General features: G+C 42.8%; 1 protein-coding gene across 1 annotated transcript; it reads right to left on the reverse strand.

The window, feature by feature from the left end:
* Positions 1-2,269: 2,269 nt before the first annotated feature.
* CEP95 (centrosomal protein 95kDa) lies at positions 2,270-17,031 on the reverse strand (the record flags this gene model as incomplete). The annotated part of the gene is made up of 21 exons (XM_010155542.1): positions 2,270-2,446; positions 2,517-2,588; positions 2,682-2,828; positions 3,830-3,982; positions 4,492-4,566; positions 5,023-5,183; positions 6,291-6,441; positions 7,305-7,397; positions 7,670-7,848; positions 8,628-8,742; positions 8,924-9,053; positions 9,317-9,438; positions 10,637-10,683; positions 11,357-11,429; positions 11,935-12,149; positions 12,989-13,123; positions 13,818-13,927; positions 14,355-14,463; positions 14,844-14,954; positions 15,801-15,908; positions 16,903-17,031. Coding segments are annotated over 21 exons (2,612 nt in total), but the record flags the coding sequence as incomplete, so codon positions are not given.
* Between the last annotated feature and the right edge of the window lie 1,196 nt (positions 17,032-18,227).

The raw sequence follows: 18,227 nt of genomic DNA on the forward strand, positions 1-18,227 counted from the left end.
TGGCTCTACCACATCCTCGGAGCTTTGTCCGTAGTTGTAATTAGTTTATCCAAGTGTAATTACTCCTCCACCAACTGACAGTTCTTAGTTTATCATTTCCATTGTATTTATTACAGAGTGTTTTAGCGTTGGTATCATTGTATTTTCACCCAGCTGTTACATGAGCTTTAACAACAAAAATCTGTATAAAAAGGTTTTTAAGTACGTAATGTATGTACCCATGCAGAAGTTGAGCAATAAATTGTATGCTGTTTGCACTGTCACAGCATCAATGGTTTTACAAGCTTTACGTTTTTCTTCATTAAATACGTACTCTAAAATGCAATAATACCGGTTTTAAGTAACTCAGCTTTGTCCTGGGAGGAAATACTCGTGTCTGTTACCTGCCTTAAGGGTTGTGCTAAACGTTACAGTCAGACAGAACAGGTCTTCCTTCTGGCTGTCATGGAATGGTGAGCGTGTGTCCTGCCCTCGGAATTCAGCAAAGCTAAACCATCTTCCGGAGGGGAAGAGAAAAGGTAAATGAATCTGGAAACTACTTGTTCGTTTGATCAATGTGGCGGGTAAATGTTGCCCCGTAAGGACTTTCCCTTAGGCTGGCTTACAGCTGGTTGTTGAGAAAGTCAGGGTGGGGGACTTCTGCGCCGTGGTTTTGGGGAGTTGTTAAGCGAGCTCCATCCTCTCACTGCCAGCTGTTCTGTGCAGTCTCTAAAGGCAGCAGCTCTGCCTGCTGGGGGCTTTTTTGTCTGCTTAGCTCTTTTTTTGTCTTTTTTCTTACCGATGTGTGAGTCTTCCTTCCCAGAGTGGTGTCAGTTCTGTAAGAAGGCTTGCCCTGAGCTGGTGTTTAAATACTGTGCCTATAGTGCCGTTAATTCCGGTAGGTTTGTATCGCTTCTCACACGTGCAGTTTGAAGCAAGAACTCTTCTGGTGGAGCCTGTTTAAAATCACTTCACCCGCATACCGAGAGAAACTGTTTAAAACCAGCGATTTTGCCAAGCAGAGGAGAACGTACCAGGAATGAGCTTCACTAATTATCAGCTTGGTTTTATGTAACTTGTTCTCAGGGTTCATGTCGCTCTGTTTGTACCTCCCAGGGCCCGTTCTGCCTGGCTGAGAGACTTGGATTTCCTGCGGAACGATGTCCTGTTCTCACAGCACGTGATGGCCCCCAGTGAGCGGTGTAGCACCTCCTACTCTGCCTAGAATGAGACCTGACAACCTGAACTGAGGTAAAAGCTGCATGTTGGCATTCTTAACCACTACTTACTCCAGCTTCACACCAACAGAACTAGAATTCATCTGCTTTTCTCTAAAAAAAAAAAAAACCAAAAAAAACCCAAAAACCAACTGAAAACAAGTACCCTTGCAAAAACTTTGTCCAAATAGTCTGCCTTTAGGAGCAGATGTGGTCAAACTGCTTCAGTTACTGCACGTCCGTGTGTGTGCAGCGTCACTACGATCCCTTTAGAAATGGGTCGACTCAAACAAAACAAAACTTGCTTACACGTGGGCTTACGTAGTTTTGAAAACCCAGTGTGAAACCCAACAAGTGAAGTTCCTGCAGAGCACACCTCTGGAGAATAATCAGGAATGCTGTCCCCAGGTCCTGCCCAGGTTTCAGTTCTTGCAGAAGCTTAGATTTTACTGCTTTAGAAGAAATTGTTTCCTAATTCAAACTACTTTTTCCAGTACTGCTGCAGCAGCAGCAGAAGTACTTTATATGCTTCACTATTACCGAGCCAACAGTCCCAAAAGTGTAAACATAGTATGGTGTAGAATAAACAGCTTAAATATATAAATCCCTCCCTTTTGCTTAAATGTATGAATTCCTGATTCTCTGGTCAGGTTTAGTGCAGGTGTTCTATAACTTGTCCTTTCGCAGGGACCTGCCACCACGGATGTTCTTTTAAAGATCATCTCGTTCTTTGTGAGCCTTCCAATCCAGTAATTTCTGGCTCATCGTGTCAGTGTGACTTTCAGCTCCAGCAGGAACAGAACAGAGGTTCAGCATTCAGCTGTTCCACTACAGCACCCTGACTTCATCCCACGTGCTTTGTGTGGAGCTCAGCATTATCTCAGCCTTGCGAAGAAGGTAGAAAGTAGGTTAAACAACTTTATTAGTCATCATAAACGTGCTGTGGAGATCCCAATCCCAGCAGCTCCACCTCTGATGTGTCAGAAAGACAGACCAGGTGTGTTAAACAGCCATGCACCATCTCCCTGCTCCAGCAGCTCCCACAGCTTCTCGTCGTTAGCAGAACTGCGGTCTTACCAGAAACGGCTTTTGCTGTACTGGAAGGAAGCCGCCTGTAACCTAGATTTCAGCCTGTCTGCTTCTAGTTCTTGAAAAAAGGTGTCATCATCACTTTGCATTATTGCCGCTTGCAGTTGCTGTATTTCCTTTTCCATCCTCGATCGCAATTCTCTCTTTGTTTTCTGCAGCATCTGAGGAAGACGCAGAGGTTACCCACAGCACGCAGAAAGAGGAGACTCACACAGCAGTAAAAATACTTACTTGGGCTTGTGCTTTCTCCCTGGTTTGTATTTCTTGCTGTTCTTGAGATAAAGCCTCTGCTAGCATGGAAAACTAAGCAAAACACGCGTTAGAGTAGAAGCAATTCAAGAAAGGAAAGACTTCTAGTGTAAAAAAAAACCCGAGTCTGATGCAGATCAGCTTTACCTGATCTTTGTAATAGTTCTCCATGGACTCCAGCTCATTTTGATGCTCTCTCCTCTGCTCAGCACGCTTCTCTTGAGCGTATGCTCTCAGGTCCTTCAGTCTTTGCTTCTGAATGTCTAAGCCTTCTTCAAATAAGGTTTTAAATATCTGCCAGAAATTAAAAAAAGCAAACCTAAAACTTTCTGGGAAAGTTAGTTTAAGTATGCATTTACATTTTTCAGCTACTTTATCTCCTGGTGGAATGGTGATCGCATGAAGACAGGTCCTTGCCCACGAAAAAGTACAGACAGAGCTCAGCTGTAGTTGTATTACTCTTCTCACTGAAATTCTGCCTGATCAGGTAAATTTTTCATGTCAGTTTAGTCAGACGACTAAGAAGGGGGCCAGAACAGCCAACGAATATTACGCTTTTAAAATCAGACAACCTGACAATGTCAGCCGGTGTCTGTGATTTACAGCCCGCCCTGTAACTTCGTCCAGGTTTCCAGCAGCAGGAAATCCAACCTGTGCTCAGGCTTTCCACCTGCACAAGGAACACCCACCCGCCACAGCGCTGTGAGGCCCGAGGCAAACGGGTCTGCTGTACTGAAGTTGTAGCCTTTCACCTTAAAAGGTGAGAGTTGCACACCTGCTCCCGCAAAGTGCAGGAACTCCACTGGCTTTCCTCAGTTCTCCTTGGAGATCAGATCTGTCACATCATCCACTTTGTTTAACAAACAGAACTGAGGAACAAAGCTGTCTTTTTTGATCAGTTTCCTTAACGGAAGATTTAAATTGTTTTCTTTGGATAGCAACTATAGGAAAAACTTCTTAATCCTACTGTTTCTGAACACTCATTTCCCCAACTTCTCCCGTTACCAGCCCTGTTTTTCCATACTGATACCTCACCCCCTCTCCTTCTCTTAACCCCATAAAGCATCCTTTCTAGTTTTACCGTGGTTTGCCCTAAACTGTGTCAGTGTTTCCAAAGAAGGAACCTTTTCACCTGTGGCCTTGACAACCATTTAATCCTGGCTCCTACGCTCATTCCCTCAACGTGCTTGCTGCCTGCTCTACCATCATCTGAACGACCGGGCTCTGGGTCTGCAGCGCAGGGGTGCAGACAGAAAAGAATTCCAGGCTTGCAGCACCAGACACCTCGTACTTACCCTTTCTTCCCGTGTCCTAGCCCGCATCATCTTGGCACGCAACTGAACCCGGTAATCTTCGTAATACTTCCTGGCTCGAGCAAGTTGCTGGTGTTTCTCTCTCACTTTATTCTGAGCCCGTTTCTGGCGGCAGATACGTTGCTTCAGTTCTTGCTAAATGGAGAACAACAGCTGTAAGGCCACCAGGCTTCCCGCAGACACTGCTGCAGGCAAAACGTTGCTAATCAGCGCCGAATAAATAGGGTCCTTCACTAAGGATCTTCTCCCTACCCCGGTTTTACACCGTGTTTATGGTTTAAAGCTTTAGTCACCGGGGATTCGGCAGAGCGGTGCCACCTAGAGCACTACATAATTAAGGAGTCAGCGTTACTGTGGTAGCTCCTGCTTGTACCAGCAACACCAGGAGCCTGAAGCTTCTCCTCGCACATTCCCAGAATTTGTTTGCCCCTCTAAAGCAACAGGAGAGCATAATAATAATAATCCATTCCCATGACCTCAGCAGCCACACAGCAAAGAGGCGACATGGCACCTGAGCCCACAGCTGCTGCAGAGGCACCAAACCCTCCTACGATAAAAAGCCACTTCCATGGACCAGGGACTGTGCTGTGTAGCTAAACACAAAATCGCTGCATTGCGTGACAAACACCCTTCAGAGAACATACCAGTCTCTTGCTATGGTCTTGATCTTTTTTAATAATTGCAACAAGAAGCTCATGCTTCTTCAGGGCTTGTTGAACCTGGAGGTGTAAAAGCAGCTGATTAGTTCCATCACGCGGCAGGACAGGCAGTTGTGATTAGGAGTTCCACACGTCGCCCCTACCCTGTGTGCTGGCTTTTGCACAGTGGTACCATGCATTAATCATCTTCTGTGTCTCATCCCCAACTTTTAAACTAGAAGACTGTTCTGAACCAGCATGCAAAACGACAAAATGCTCTTAAAAAAGCAGTAACAACCCTGGGCAGTACCAGACAAGCTAGTATGAAACATGAACACTACATCCCAGTGGCTGATGAAAACTGGACATCCCTGTTTATACATGTACAGCCCAGACATCCTTCCCTACCGTGCTCCGGCTGTGCGCTAGGAAGAGGCAGGATGTTTTTATTAGGCAGTACAAGCTGATGACTGCTAACTCTTCTCTCAGAGCTACTCTCCCTGCTGATACTTAGAAGATAAGAATAAGAATGCTCACTTCAGTTTGGAGCTTTGCTCTCTGTCTGCCAGAAGCTGCCTTAAGGTGTTCAGTAAGCGCAAGCTGCTGCTGCCACATTTTATCCATAGTGTGTTGGGAAAGATGCAGGTGGGGAAACTCTTCCAGTAGCTGAAATAGGAGGTCATCATCTCTCACTTTCACTACAAGATAAAGACAGATGTAAGCAATAAATTCCTGGAGAATACATTTAGTGGTAAATTCTTCCAGACAGTGTCAGCCCAGGCTAGGAAATACTTTAGACTGAACACCATATACAACTACCATGCTCCTCTTGTGCTGCCAGGCTAAACCCAGCAGGACATAACCTCACTCTCCCAGTACCGCAGCGGAGAAAGTAATCCCAAGGTTTTGTTGTGGGTTTTTTCCTCCTCTGCTGAAGAACTGCTTTGATAGCTCAAGTGTTGTTTCCCTCCCCCCACCACATCCAGTTAAGACAGGTATCCCCTTCTTTCTTCAAATGTTTTCAACCATCACTAGAGAAATCACTGATCATCTCTCTGCAGCAACTTAAAATAATGCTAATACAGCACGAGTAGTGACAGATCCAGATCAAGTAAACAGGTGGAAAATAAACTTGTTGGCAACCAGCTCATTCCCATTACATCTTTGATCTCTCTGGCAGGGAAAGATGATGGGGATATGAAACCAAGAGGTGTTACCCCAGTATATGCCCTTTAAACACTGGGGAGAAGCCGACCAAGGCAGTGTAGCTGAGCGTCATTCAGACACCGGGGGTTATACCACGATGTACACTGATGGGTGAGCACACACAATGCCATTCACCAACCCTGAGCCTGTGATCTGTGTGCTGGCTGTGCCTGCAGCATCACGTGCTCAGTAAAACCAGTAGCAATGTTAACAGCTCCATGGCAGGGCCTTGGAAGGGAGGTGATAGCAAGCGACAGATCCTGTTCTGGCCCCTGCCCATGGCTCAGCACCAGCCCTCACAAGCTCACGGCCGGACTGTGCATCTGATGCATGCTCAGGAATAAAAAAGCCTGAGCTCAGACTACAGTGGAGCAAGAACAGGAGTAGCAGTAATGGAAACAAGCCTTGAAAGTAATCCAAGGGATTTTAGGGAGGTAGCAAAAGGGTCACAGTTTTGATTGTGCATCGGTGGTGTACATTTACTTCAAGTGTTATCTTCCCTAACAAAAATCCAGACATAGAGAGGTCAAAAGAAGGGGAAAATGCTACAGCTGACTGGTATATGTTGGACCCATGCCTTTATTCTTTGCAGTTCTTACTTGGAGCTGCTTTCTTTGGCTTTGCAATCCCTCGTTTTGGAATCCACTGGCTGTATTTGGGATTCTGAGGTGTGGTTTTTCTGGAATAACCTTTCACTGGCTGAGGTATTTTTGGAGGTTCTTTAAAGATGTTTTCTTTGTATCCTTGTTCCTTAGGAGCAGATGTAAAACATATGGAGAACAGGTATGAGAAGGGAAAGACTGATAGATCACATAGTTTGCCTGTAAGAAGTTAAATGTCTTTGAAACTTCAGGATGAGAATTTGCACATACTGAATTGGATTATCCAGAAGGCCAGAATTTACCCACTGCAGGTCAGGGTTCAGATCAAGGTTAAATCTCACTATTGCATAACCTCAGCCCTCTTTACAGCACTTCACACTACTGCAGCAGCCTACAGCCTGCTTCTGCCAAGGTGGCGAAAAGGGCCGGTGCAGCCTACCTGGGTATGACAGTGCTTTTCCGCTTGGGCTCTCTGCTGCCCGGTAGTACGTAAGGAAGTAGTAAAACCCTCTTTACCATACTCAGAACACTGGAGAATCATCCCTGCTTAAACCCAGCTTCTAGAGTGGTTACAGAAAGACTATGACAATATTCAGCAGATTGCCTAGAGGGTACAGGGGCTGCAGCCTCGTTAACGGAGCTGCCGGGGATGTGTGCAGAAGAGCCCACCTCTGGAAGCGATCCACTCGCTCACTTAGCTTTAATTCTTTAAATCTGCGTGTCTTGAAGTTACCACTTGATGGGAAAAGCAAGGTGGTTGTTACCCGTAAGAACAGGTATTATTCTTAGTACACAGAAGTGCTGAAACGTCTGCAGTTACTTGACTCCGGGTTCTACCCATCCCGGGAAAAGCCGTCCTCTCGGCTGCTTGAGTAGCACACCGCGCTGTAACTGACACTGGGAGCCCAGGAGTTTTCGGACCCGAAAGACATACCCCATGTCTGGAGAGAGCTTCTAGACAAATTAAAACAAACAAAACACAACCAGCTGTCACTGTAGCGCAGCACGTACCATTTCCCTGATGGCGTCTCTGAGCTTGGAAAGCCTAAGCCTCTCCCTGGCCTCATAAACTCGTAGTTCATTTTCATACGCTTTGGCGACCATCTAGAAAACCAAAATAAGAGGACTTTTCAGAGAAAATAATCAGTCCGTACGACCGCCTCATTAACTTCTTTGGGGTAGGAGTCCGAGTAGCTTCTTCCATTTTAAACTCTCTTTTTTGCAAAATGTGGGGTTGAAGTCTTTTTTCCCTTAGCAGTCCACAGCCACAGGGTACGAAATCACTGACGTAGGCCAGCTGCTTCCATTACGTGAGAGCATTCAGGGGTAACGCTCTTAGCGCAGCCATTGCTTAGAATTACCAACATGTCAATTACCTTAGCTTTTTTTGTTCTTTCCTCCCTTTCGTTTTGCAGCCGACTGCATATTTTCCTTATCTGGCTCATTCCATTATCAGGAGGTTTATCTTCCAGCTCACAAGAGAGTTGATGCTGAGATGAGGGGGAAGATGGAGAAAGGGATCGTGGCCTGCTTGGGTACCTTAGATGTGGTGTGCCTGTAAGGAAAGGCAATTCATGGAGTGTCTAACTTGAAACAAACTCCAGCCAAACATTAAGGGGAGAAAAAAGCCCCCCAAGCCCATACAGCGTAAGAGCCAAAAAGTTTATCACAAATTAAGTCACAAGAAGCTAAAGCCTTTGCCTTTAGAATTACCCCTGCCCCAGATCACAAAATTTGGGGCTTACATAATAGCAAATGTGGCAGGAGATACTCGAGATGAGAAAGGAAAAATCAGCAAAGGTAACTGGAAGCAGCTCAAGGTGAGACTGTCCATATGCCGGGGTCACAGACCCCTCCCTCCTGCTTCGTGATGTTCTGCACGTGGGTTACGTCAAGCTGCACAGTAGTTGTGTCGCCTGGTGTACATGCAGGGTGGTTTATTCACTCAGACTGCCACCAACACGCACCCTCAATGTTTACAGACATCTAGATGTATGTGCTGTGCTCAGCACACAAGAATCTGCAGTGGAGTGCACTGTAAATTCATTTCCGAATCACATCAGTGAGCTTGTATTCTGTCCCTCCCCCACTTTCTGTGCCTGTTTCACAGCAGCTGTGTTTGCCTTGTATTTTTAGTGAAGTTTTACTGTAGATATTATGGGACCTTAATTGTAGTTCTGGTACTGTTGCTCAGGTTTAGATCAAACGTAAGGGAACTAACTAACAGCACAAAGCTTCAGAAACAGAGTAGTTCAACGTATCAGCTTTACACAAGAAGGAATTTTTTTAATATTCCTTTCTGTCCTCATACTGAAGTGGCATAAGAATCGTTACCTTGCTCAGCTTTCCTTCGGCGATAATCCATGACGCTGTCGCTGTGCTGAGACAGGCTGTCTTCATCCGTCAACTCGTCTTCCCTGCTGTGCCCACCCAAGGCTCTCTTTAACATCTATTGGATAGATATTTGGGGGAGGGGGGATCAGGTTCAATAGTTCATTCAAAATTTGAGCTCAAGTCAGGTGTTAGTCGCAGATTTCCTTTTCATCCACGTGAAATCTGCATTCTTGTTCCCACCACTCATTACCAAGGCCAGCTCGCTCGGACACAGCCGAGAGCAGGTTCTCACTTACTGAATCCAGTTCACTGAACCTGCGAGAGAGACTTTCTGACACTTTATGAAGCTCTTGCTCAGATGGCTTTTCCTTTGTTGGTCCGTGGGAAAGAGACTCTTCCAGTGAATCTGTGGTAGAATTTTCGTATCTGCTAAACCAGAAAACAGATTTCATTTCTGTTCTAAAAACCTGAAGATAAGCATTACCTCAGTTCGCTTTTTGCACAAGCGAGTTTTTATAGGATTAAGTAGAACTTGACTGCATAAATACCTGTAACTATACTTAAGGAAATGCATATATGTCAGGACATACACAAAATATTTCACTGTCATGCAACCAGGAAGAGAAGGGGGGGTGTGGCCTGGATGGCCATATGCTAATGTGGCTTAGTACCAAAAAAAATGAACTTGCCTTTTCTTTCTAGGCAGATACCTAAATTCAGGCCTTGGAGTTTGTGTTACTTGTTCAGCACACAGCGAGAGTTCTTGGTGTGAAGAGGAAGCAGATGTAGAACTCCTATACACCTGAGGAACCTAGAATAACGAGTAAATTACGATTTATTAAGATCTTCGCAGTGAAACTCAGAAATATCATAGACTGTATGGGTAGAGAGATCCTACAGCAGAACCAGCTCAAACCCTATGATTTTATATGTATTTTTATTTGTACTTGCATATATATATAAAAAGTAACTGAAGATAGTGTGCTTTAGAGAACTGGATGGTTGAAGAAAGAGACTAGCAGAAATGTAGAAGACCAGTTCATGAATCATCTGCAGCTAAACCACTGACTCAGAAGAACAAGGTCTCGGTTAAGTTGTACGAGTATCCATACCTACTACCTCATTAGCCTGGGACTAATGCCACACCATGTGAGTAAACTGAACCTTACTGAGCAGACTAAGCTGCAATTCACAGCAAACTAAAAGAAAACGTAAGTCCTTGTGCTGTGCAGTTACACAGGTTTAGCACTGCCTGGTGACATACCTGTTTGAACTGAGTAATCAGGGGTTGGCGTGTCTGTACCTGCAAATACACCAACAGAAAATGAGTTTTTAAGAGAGACAATGTTTCACACAGACAATGTAGAAGTAAAGGCTGCTGAAACTATGGGAACAAACGAGGTCTGCGAGTACCTCTTGTGGTTGCAGAAGGAAAAAAAAGGTGTTTTCCAGAGCAAGGAACCTGCTATGCAGACATGTTTCTACAAGCACAGAATGGCCTCTGCTGATCCATTTGTGGGTTTTGCATTACGCAGTTTTTCAAAAACAAAGGACAATGCAAAGAAATAAAATGCAAGAACATCGCCAGGCAATTCAGTGATCTTTAGGAAGGAAGCAAAATCTGCATTTTATTGGACTCTGAACAACCCAGAAATCCAAAGTTCTTACTTCTTTAGAATACTGATACACTTCAGAGAAAAGAAGTGACTCTACTCCTGTGTTTTATACACCTTTGATTAAACCCAAGATAACTAGGAACTGGTTGGTTGTGATAAATTAGAACTCTGCAGGGACTGGCACTGTCACTTTTGGGAGCAAACACCTCCTGAAGGAACTGACACGACTTACAAACTGTAGATAGCTGTAGTCTAACAACATTGCATCACTGATTGTATATTGAAGAAATCAAGCCAAAAGCACCGAAGTGCCACAAGGTATCAGGAGAATTGAGCAGAAATCCAGAAATATTGAGTGAACTTCCACAAACAAGGAAAAGATGCAACATCTACCTTTGCCCCGTTGTCCTCAGCGCCATCTGATACCACCTCGTCTCCCACTGCAGAAGCAGATGACAGGTAAGTGTTAAGTGATGGCATAGACTGCACTGTGCCTACTGACGTGGGGAACGATGTGTGAACAATTATGTGATCCCTGGCCTTTGGAACCAAATTATCCGAAGAACAGAATGATGAAGCAACTGTGGTTACACAGCTGTGACAATGATTTTGGTAATTTCTCAAGTTCTGAATGTTCAGTGTCATGGGACTGCTATGGAAACTGGAAAGGTAAGCAGTGTTTCCCAGGCGACAGAGAAAATAAATAAGCACTGAAAACTAGCTTCTAAACCTTTTTGACAGTTGCAGCTAACAGCTTTTCCCTAGAGATGAAACTGGCTTGTTTGGTCCATGTTTCTCTGCTCAGAGTAAGCTCAGCCATGGGAGTTATCTGCTAGACAAGATTTCTGTAGTATTGGCACATCTTAACCGGATTAACTAAGAAAGGAGTTGAACTGGGGACACAGACTGTTTTTCTCCAGCACAGTGAACAGCTTAAAAGTAACCTTTTTTGTGCTTCTCTATGAAACAGATAGAAATATGAACTTGTGGCTGAATTTAAAAAAAAATAATGCACTAGTATTTTCAAAGCCAAGTTTCTTGTAGTGCCAGTAAGAATAAATGCAACATTTGACACTTAAGAGTCAGCCTATAGGAAGCAAATTTCTCTCTCACCAGGGATTTTCCTTGACAGAGGAAGACTACCAGAAACATCATCTTCAGATTTTTGGGTAAGTGATTTTTCAAGCTGAAATAAAAGGCAACATGTTTTCTATATATTCACAGGAGAGTTTTGACATGAAGGTCATATTTTAGGTTTGTCTGCATATGGAAATCAATTCTGATTTTATAGGTAAGTAAGAATACACTGTAATTATTTTGTTTACTGTATTGTAAACTGTGCAGTTACATTGATCATGGAGATGTATATGGGTACCTGTATAAAATAAACACATCCCTCAAATTCACTTCCTCTCTGGACACTTGTCTTTGAACTGAAGATAAAATCTGACACATTCAGAAGTGTTCTTCAAGACCAATGACTCCCGTTCTGCAAGCGTACTAGGAGGTTTCAAAAGGAAAGCGGTATTGGCCAGGCTGGATGAGGCTTGGAGCAACCTGGTCTAGTGGAAGGGGTCCCTGCCCATGGCAGGGGGGTTGAAAGTGGAACTCAGTGATCTTTAAGGTCCCTTCCAACCCCAACCATTCTGTGATTGACCACTAAAAAAAACCCCAAAGAGGTTCTCACTTACAATAGGAGCTTTCATTCCTTCACTGTTAGCCAAAGTTGCTGACTGGCTATCCGAGCTCTGATAATCACTCCAGCCAGGATAATGAGGTCTGGCTCTCAAAGGCTGAAATGGTGGTAGCAAAGGAATAGCTTGCTGAATAGGCTCCCCAAGTTTTGTAGCACTGGCACTTAAGCTCTCTCTTTGAGGTTCAGTAGTATGAACAGACTCCATGGATCCTTAAGAGACAAATATGAAGAACGAGAAGTTTAAGTGTTATCTGTGAAAGTGGAGGGTTAGTTTTGTATATTCTCAGTGCATACTAGATGGAAATACCTAGTATCTAATGGCAACTACCACCTCCGTTGGACTGCATAGAACAGTACTGCAATATTTTTATGCCTCCCAATGTCTCCTTCTGTCTACAGAGATACATACTGCAGCCCCTCCCTGTCCCCCTACTCTTACAGGCGCAGCCAGTTAGGTGTGTGTCTGTGTATGAACATCCTGCTCTCAGACTGCATGGGTGTAGCTACGTGCATACACAATAAATAGCTTTTGGTTTGCTGTTATTTCCCTCATGGTCTTAGACACATGATGGAGAACACCTGCCCATCTGCAGGAATTCCATGCTGTGACAGAGCCACAGTCAGCAGAGGCCAGGGACAGTTGGAGAAGGTAGCTGCCACCCATCAGAATGATTCACCCCATACACAATCTATCCGTATCTTTTCAACGTGAAAGCCCCCTTGGGAGCATGGTGTGGGATGCTAGGATCTTCCACAAGGACTTTTTACTTCTAGTGTTTTGCTTATTGAACCACAAAAGGAAAAAAAAAAAAAAACCAAAACCAAACAACAACTAGCTGAAGCTGAATCCTAGCTAACTGGAAATATCCCAGATAATGGAGTTTGCATACTCTGGGACACCCAAATATCAAATTTCTGAAAAGGATTTATTTATTTCAAAACACAGCTTGAGTGTTTCCATCTATGACTAAGGATCTACACTACCTTAGTACCCTACACCCCTTAGTCAAAATCAAGTAGATTAGATACTAGAAAAAAAGTATACTCACCATCTTCCTTTTCCTTTACAATGGCCCTTTCTGTTTCGGAGAACTGTCTAGATGACGTTGCAGCAGCCTCTGAGTTTTTAGATTTTTCTACCCCCTTACCTCTTCCTGATGGTAACAATTCAGGCAACTGGAATTCTAGAAGTAGTGTTGGATAAAGATTAGATTAAGGACTATGCAGTGTCTTGCTGTGACCTGTTCAGATGGGCACTTGTCATGTTTTGTATCTTACCAACTTGGTGTTTGCAATCCATGCTATGACCAAAATAGGTCTGTTAAATTCTATGTAACAAAAACTTCGTAAGTCATAATATTTCTTTTTGTCTCTACTTGGAGAGATTAATCACCAGTAAGAATAAAATATTCTTATGGGAATTAGGAATGGACTCCCTTGAAGCTGTCTGCATGTTAATTGTTCCAGAGCCACCCATGATGTTTGTAAATCCACACACTCCTGGCAAATCTTCTTGAAGAACCAACTCACTACTTTTTACAGTCTCAAATAATACAGTTGACACTGCCATAAATGAAATAAATTGAAGGCTTCAGGAATCTCTTATTCTATTCAGCAATGTAAAATGCCTCTGTAGGGAGAACTAACCTTTATCCCGATAACATAGCTCAGGAGTCATGTATAACGGTGTCTGGAATAATTACTTTACAGCAAAATCACTACAACTATCTTTGCTTATTGGGGAGGGAAGATGTTAAAATAAGAGTTAAAATGAAGTATTTATCTGAAAGAAATAACTTTTTAAAAAAGAAACCAAAAAAGCACCTAGAAATGTCACTACAGAGTAGTCTTAGTTTTTTTTTTCCTACCCAAACTTACCTGCCTCTCTCTTGGAAAATGAATGAGCAGTATCTCCAAGTCTAATTAATTCACTGGTAGATTCTGATCCATCTTCGTCACAAGATGGAACAAAAAATTCTGACTGTGATCTAAAAAGAACATAAAGCTGTAAAATATTTACTCTAAAAGTCTTGGCGCCTTCAGTCCACAAGGTGGGGCTGCAGAGGAGTGGCAACTACTTGGCTACTGGCTATTGTAGCACAGGACGTGAGACACCAGCTTCTACAAAAGTCAGGAAGATAAATCAAAGGCTGTTTAACTAAAATACAGTCGTTTAAAACAGTTTTCAACTTGTTTCATTCCACATGTAAAGTAAAGGAGACAAAACACCATCAGCACTCTTCAAGAGCTGGATCTAATTTTAGCCCTCTTGGAGAAAGTTACCTCACATTCCATGTGACATGTAATCAGTATGTTTCCCACTTACATACTATTAAAAATCTACTAGTTTCTCTACAACTACACAAAAAGACAGTCAATCACTGTGTCAGTGCAAAGAGTCACAATTGTTCTTACCCTTCAGCTGACGAGAATATTGGAGGTTGTGTGAGTCGAACAGCATTGCTTTCCAGCTGCTCTTGAGACACAACTCGAACTTCGTTGTTGGATAGCACGTTTGCCTCATCTGTTAATAACCAAAAGGCAATTATTTTCAGGAAAACAACTTCTACCGATTAACTAATAGGTATTATTGCCAGTATCACCAAAAGAGTGTAATAAAGCATTATAGTGATGATATCTGAAATCATGACATGGTTTCACAAAGCTCACATCTTCCAACAGGTATCATTCTATCTAGCTGCTAGTGAGGAGAACTGCAAAGAAAGAGTTTTCACATATTACGGGAGCTGTATTCCATCCATGAACAGCAAGAACTCTGGTCATGAGAACCTAACAAAGCCCTCGGCAAGCTAACTTGAGAACAAACAGCAGAGGTAAGCTGTCCGTAAGATAGCAGCAGCAGAACATAATACCTTGAACTAGGACTGATACCTGTCTACTCACCTCCGTTCTGAGAAGGTTCACTGGCTTCTTCTGTGAGATACTCTAACAAACCATCAAATACTTCAAGGAGGTTTCTGATAGATGCCCTGTCACCTTTCACGATGTTCTCACCTTAGGAAGAAAGTATTGCCATATATTAATAACTAGTGCTTCACAGAAGAAAAACATCTCAAAAGCAGGAGTTTCTGGAGAAGAGTGCTTGGAAAACCTTGTGAAAGTGGCAGCTCAAGACAACTGGTCACTCATTTATGGCCACGTATGTAAGCTTAACATATCTTACATTTCCTAAAGTTGCGTATTTTCAGTTCTGATAATTGCACGTTTATTGATGCTATACCTGCTTCCAGGGGAAAAAAAAAATCAGGGATATTTTCAGGGACAGTTGGTATTGAATGTTTTCTTATACGTGCTAGCTACAGCATGAACCATGTCTACAGACTGGCAGGCAGCGTTACAAATCCCAGCCATAGAGTACAGGTAGCAAATCAGAAAGAGAGACTGCGTATCAAGAAGCAGTTTTCATGCCTTGCAGGCTATGTTACGTGAGACGACACATACAGATGCTCACTGACTGCTATTGTCTGGGTGAAAAGGGCAGACATAATCTTTTAAAACCCAGTCTCCAAGCTTTAACTGCATACAGAAAATACTGAGCCAGTAAGAGACTTCAGGTAACACTTTGGCAGACAAATGAAGTATGATTGGTTGCTAACTTTACCATTTCTTACAGGCCTGTGTCATACGAGAGGGCTCTTACTTAGTCTTTGCTAGCTGTTTAAACTTATAACCTGATGTCCCAATGCAAGGGTTTGGCATTTTGATGACATTCAGTACAGGAAAAAGACCTTTCACGTAAGTATGAAACTATGCTTTATAACACATGGATCTTCTAAAATGTTCAAATGAAACCCCACAGATATTCAGCTGGTATTTGTCCACGTTAAAACGAGCACTTACCGGTGATGTGCGACAAGCTGACCTGCAAGTAGTCCAATGCCAGGGAATCTATTACTGCTTGCACATTATGAACATCATCCTCTTGGCTTCTAGGAGTAGCTATGAAATCTATTTAAAATAAATAATAGGGTTTAGGCTGTCTAAATGGATAGCTGTTTCAACTAAACTACTTTCACTTGTGAGTTAGTATTTTTTTTCAATACCTCCTGGATTTGGTGAAAAACCCAAATATCATATGGTCATATCAAATCTTTTATCAATACAGAGCACAAACTTAGAACACCTACTGGAAGATGTGAGGGTTTTATTAGCTGAAGTATTAAATTCAAGAATTCGAATTTAGCCAGAGAGACAACTAAAGGATTTTCCCTCCTTCATTCCCTGCACACACATCAAATTGGAACTGCAGCTTCTCTTAAGGTCTTTACCCTTTCAGCAACTAGCTGGACTTCAATATATTCCACTTAATTGGGAGCAACGTTATTTTTAGTTCTGGGCTTACATTTAACAAGACTTCCACCTCCAATAGCTGCCAGTTACCTCAGTGCTATTAAAATCTTCTGCAGGAGTCTTAACGGTTCCCCAGATAAAACAGTTCACAATAAAACAAACAACTGCATAGCCCTTGCTTAAATCTTGTCACTGAAGTGGAATGGAGTTGGGTTATGTCAGAGTTAAATCACAGCTTAACTCTTAGCAGAGTGTAAGTGTTAAGCATTTTACTACAACAGTATTAACACTTCTTTAAGAGAAATGAGCAAATTCACACCCTTCAAAAGTATTGTGCCTATCTATGACCTTCCAGGCCTAATTTACAAGTTTTCCTGTAGCTATACAAGTCAACTCCCCTCACAGCTGCCTTTTATGCAAGACCCACACTCCACCCCACTCCCACAATTTAAAAAAAAAAAAAAAACCCCACACACACAAAAAAACCCATCACACCAAAACCAATCAATCACCAGTATTATTTAAATCCTCTGAGAGAATCACAACGTATTTGTCTTTGGGAGGATTTCCAAATTTTCATTTGTTCATTTCAAACAAATACATACAGAGGCAAAACAAACCAATAAGTCAGTTTAGAAATTATCATTCCCACCTGGTACTTTTTCTCCTAAGATTGACTCATAAAGAGGAACAAAGACATCAGCACCACATTCTGAGAGATGCTTTATGTGCTGGTTTATGTGACAGCTCCTCAAGAGATCGTTGGCAACATCGACCCAATCTATTGAGAAGCAAAACATATTAATGTCAGAACCAGGAGACACAGAAACGAGGACACGGGTTACGGTGAAAATGAACCTGTTTAGTGTCTGACTCCACTGTAAGTGGTCGATCCCAATCATACTATCCAAATCATCCAAAATACTAAACATGTTGTATGCTTTCTGTTCCATGCCCTGCTTACTTCAGAAGGAAACATGGAGAGAGGGAGGAGCCATGCACACCAGGATCTTGTTCATAGCACAGAGACCGGGGAGCCGCAGGGTACTGGAGTGCCACAGGCTGGGCAGGTGATGGTTTTTCCTTCCACACAGTGGGAAGCAAATTTTGGTCTGGCTGCATAACAGGAATTCCAAACCTTGAAGGACTTGGTAAAGCAAGGTTTGATACATCTTTTATCAAGATTCAGAAATTACATCTCGTGTTTTGAAAAACATGAGCTGCTCTCATTACAGACCCAGTTTCCCTAATATTCAGGCAGTGACAATGCTGCTAATACTAGTACTCGTCATGAAAGCTACATTTAAGGAATACTTTTATTAGTTTGTTATCAAGGCATTACAGGAATATGGAGCTGGTCACACCAACTTCTTGCTATGTTGAGCACAAGGAGATGTGTGCATAAACAGCCCGATTTTTCCAAAACTTTGGGTCCTGAACTCCAAGTGCCTTGAAGGACATGTCCTCTACAGTATTCTTCTTCACCCAATTCAAATATCAACTTGGAATAAATAAAACAAGTCATCATCTCCATCAGTCTGCAATCTCTTAAGGCTGGATTTCCCCCCTACGTTTGCTTTTGCAAACGAGTATTTTAACAAGTGTTATGGAGGACTTTTACTGGGGAAGGAACGTTACCTGTGGCAGGGAAAAAAGGATACACTTATTACAACAGAAACTAATTTGTACAATTTTTATTCTTCTGTAGGCAGGATTATTTTCCCATTGCTCTGCTTTTCACTCGGTTCACGAATCACTGTACCCCAACATTTTAGTAATTTCAGGTGCGTGTAAGTTTGAAGTATCCTCTCCAAGGGTTCAGCCTGACCTGCCTTAAAGGGAGTTCAGCTACTGTTTACCTCCAGCTTTGTTACAAGTGTCGCGGGGGGGAACACAAGGGTGGTGGGGAAGTTAACATAAAGAGCTTAAAATGCCACAAGAGCGAGCCATGTTTTAAGGAAAAGCACGTCTGAACGT

This window comes from Eurypyga helias, unplaced genomic scaffold, assembly GCF_000690775.1.
Source record: "Eurypyga helias isolate BGI_N326 unplaced genomic scaffold, ASM69077v1 scaffold48607, whole genome shotgun sequence".
NCBI classification, from domain to species: Eukaryota; Metazoa; Chordata; class Aves; order Eurypygiformes; family Eurypygidae; genus Eurypyga; species Eurypyga helias.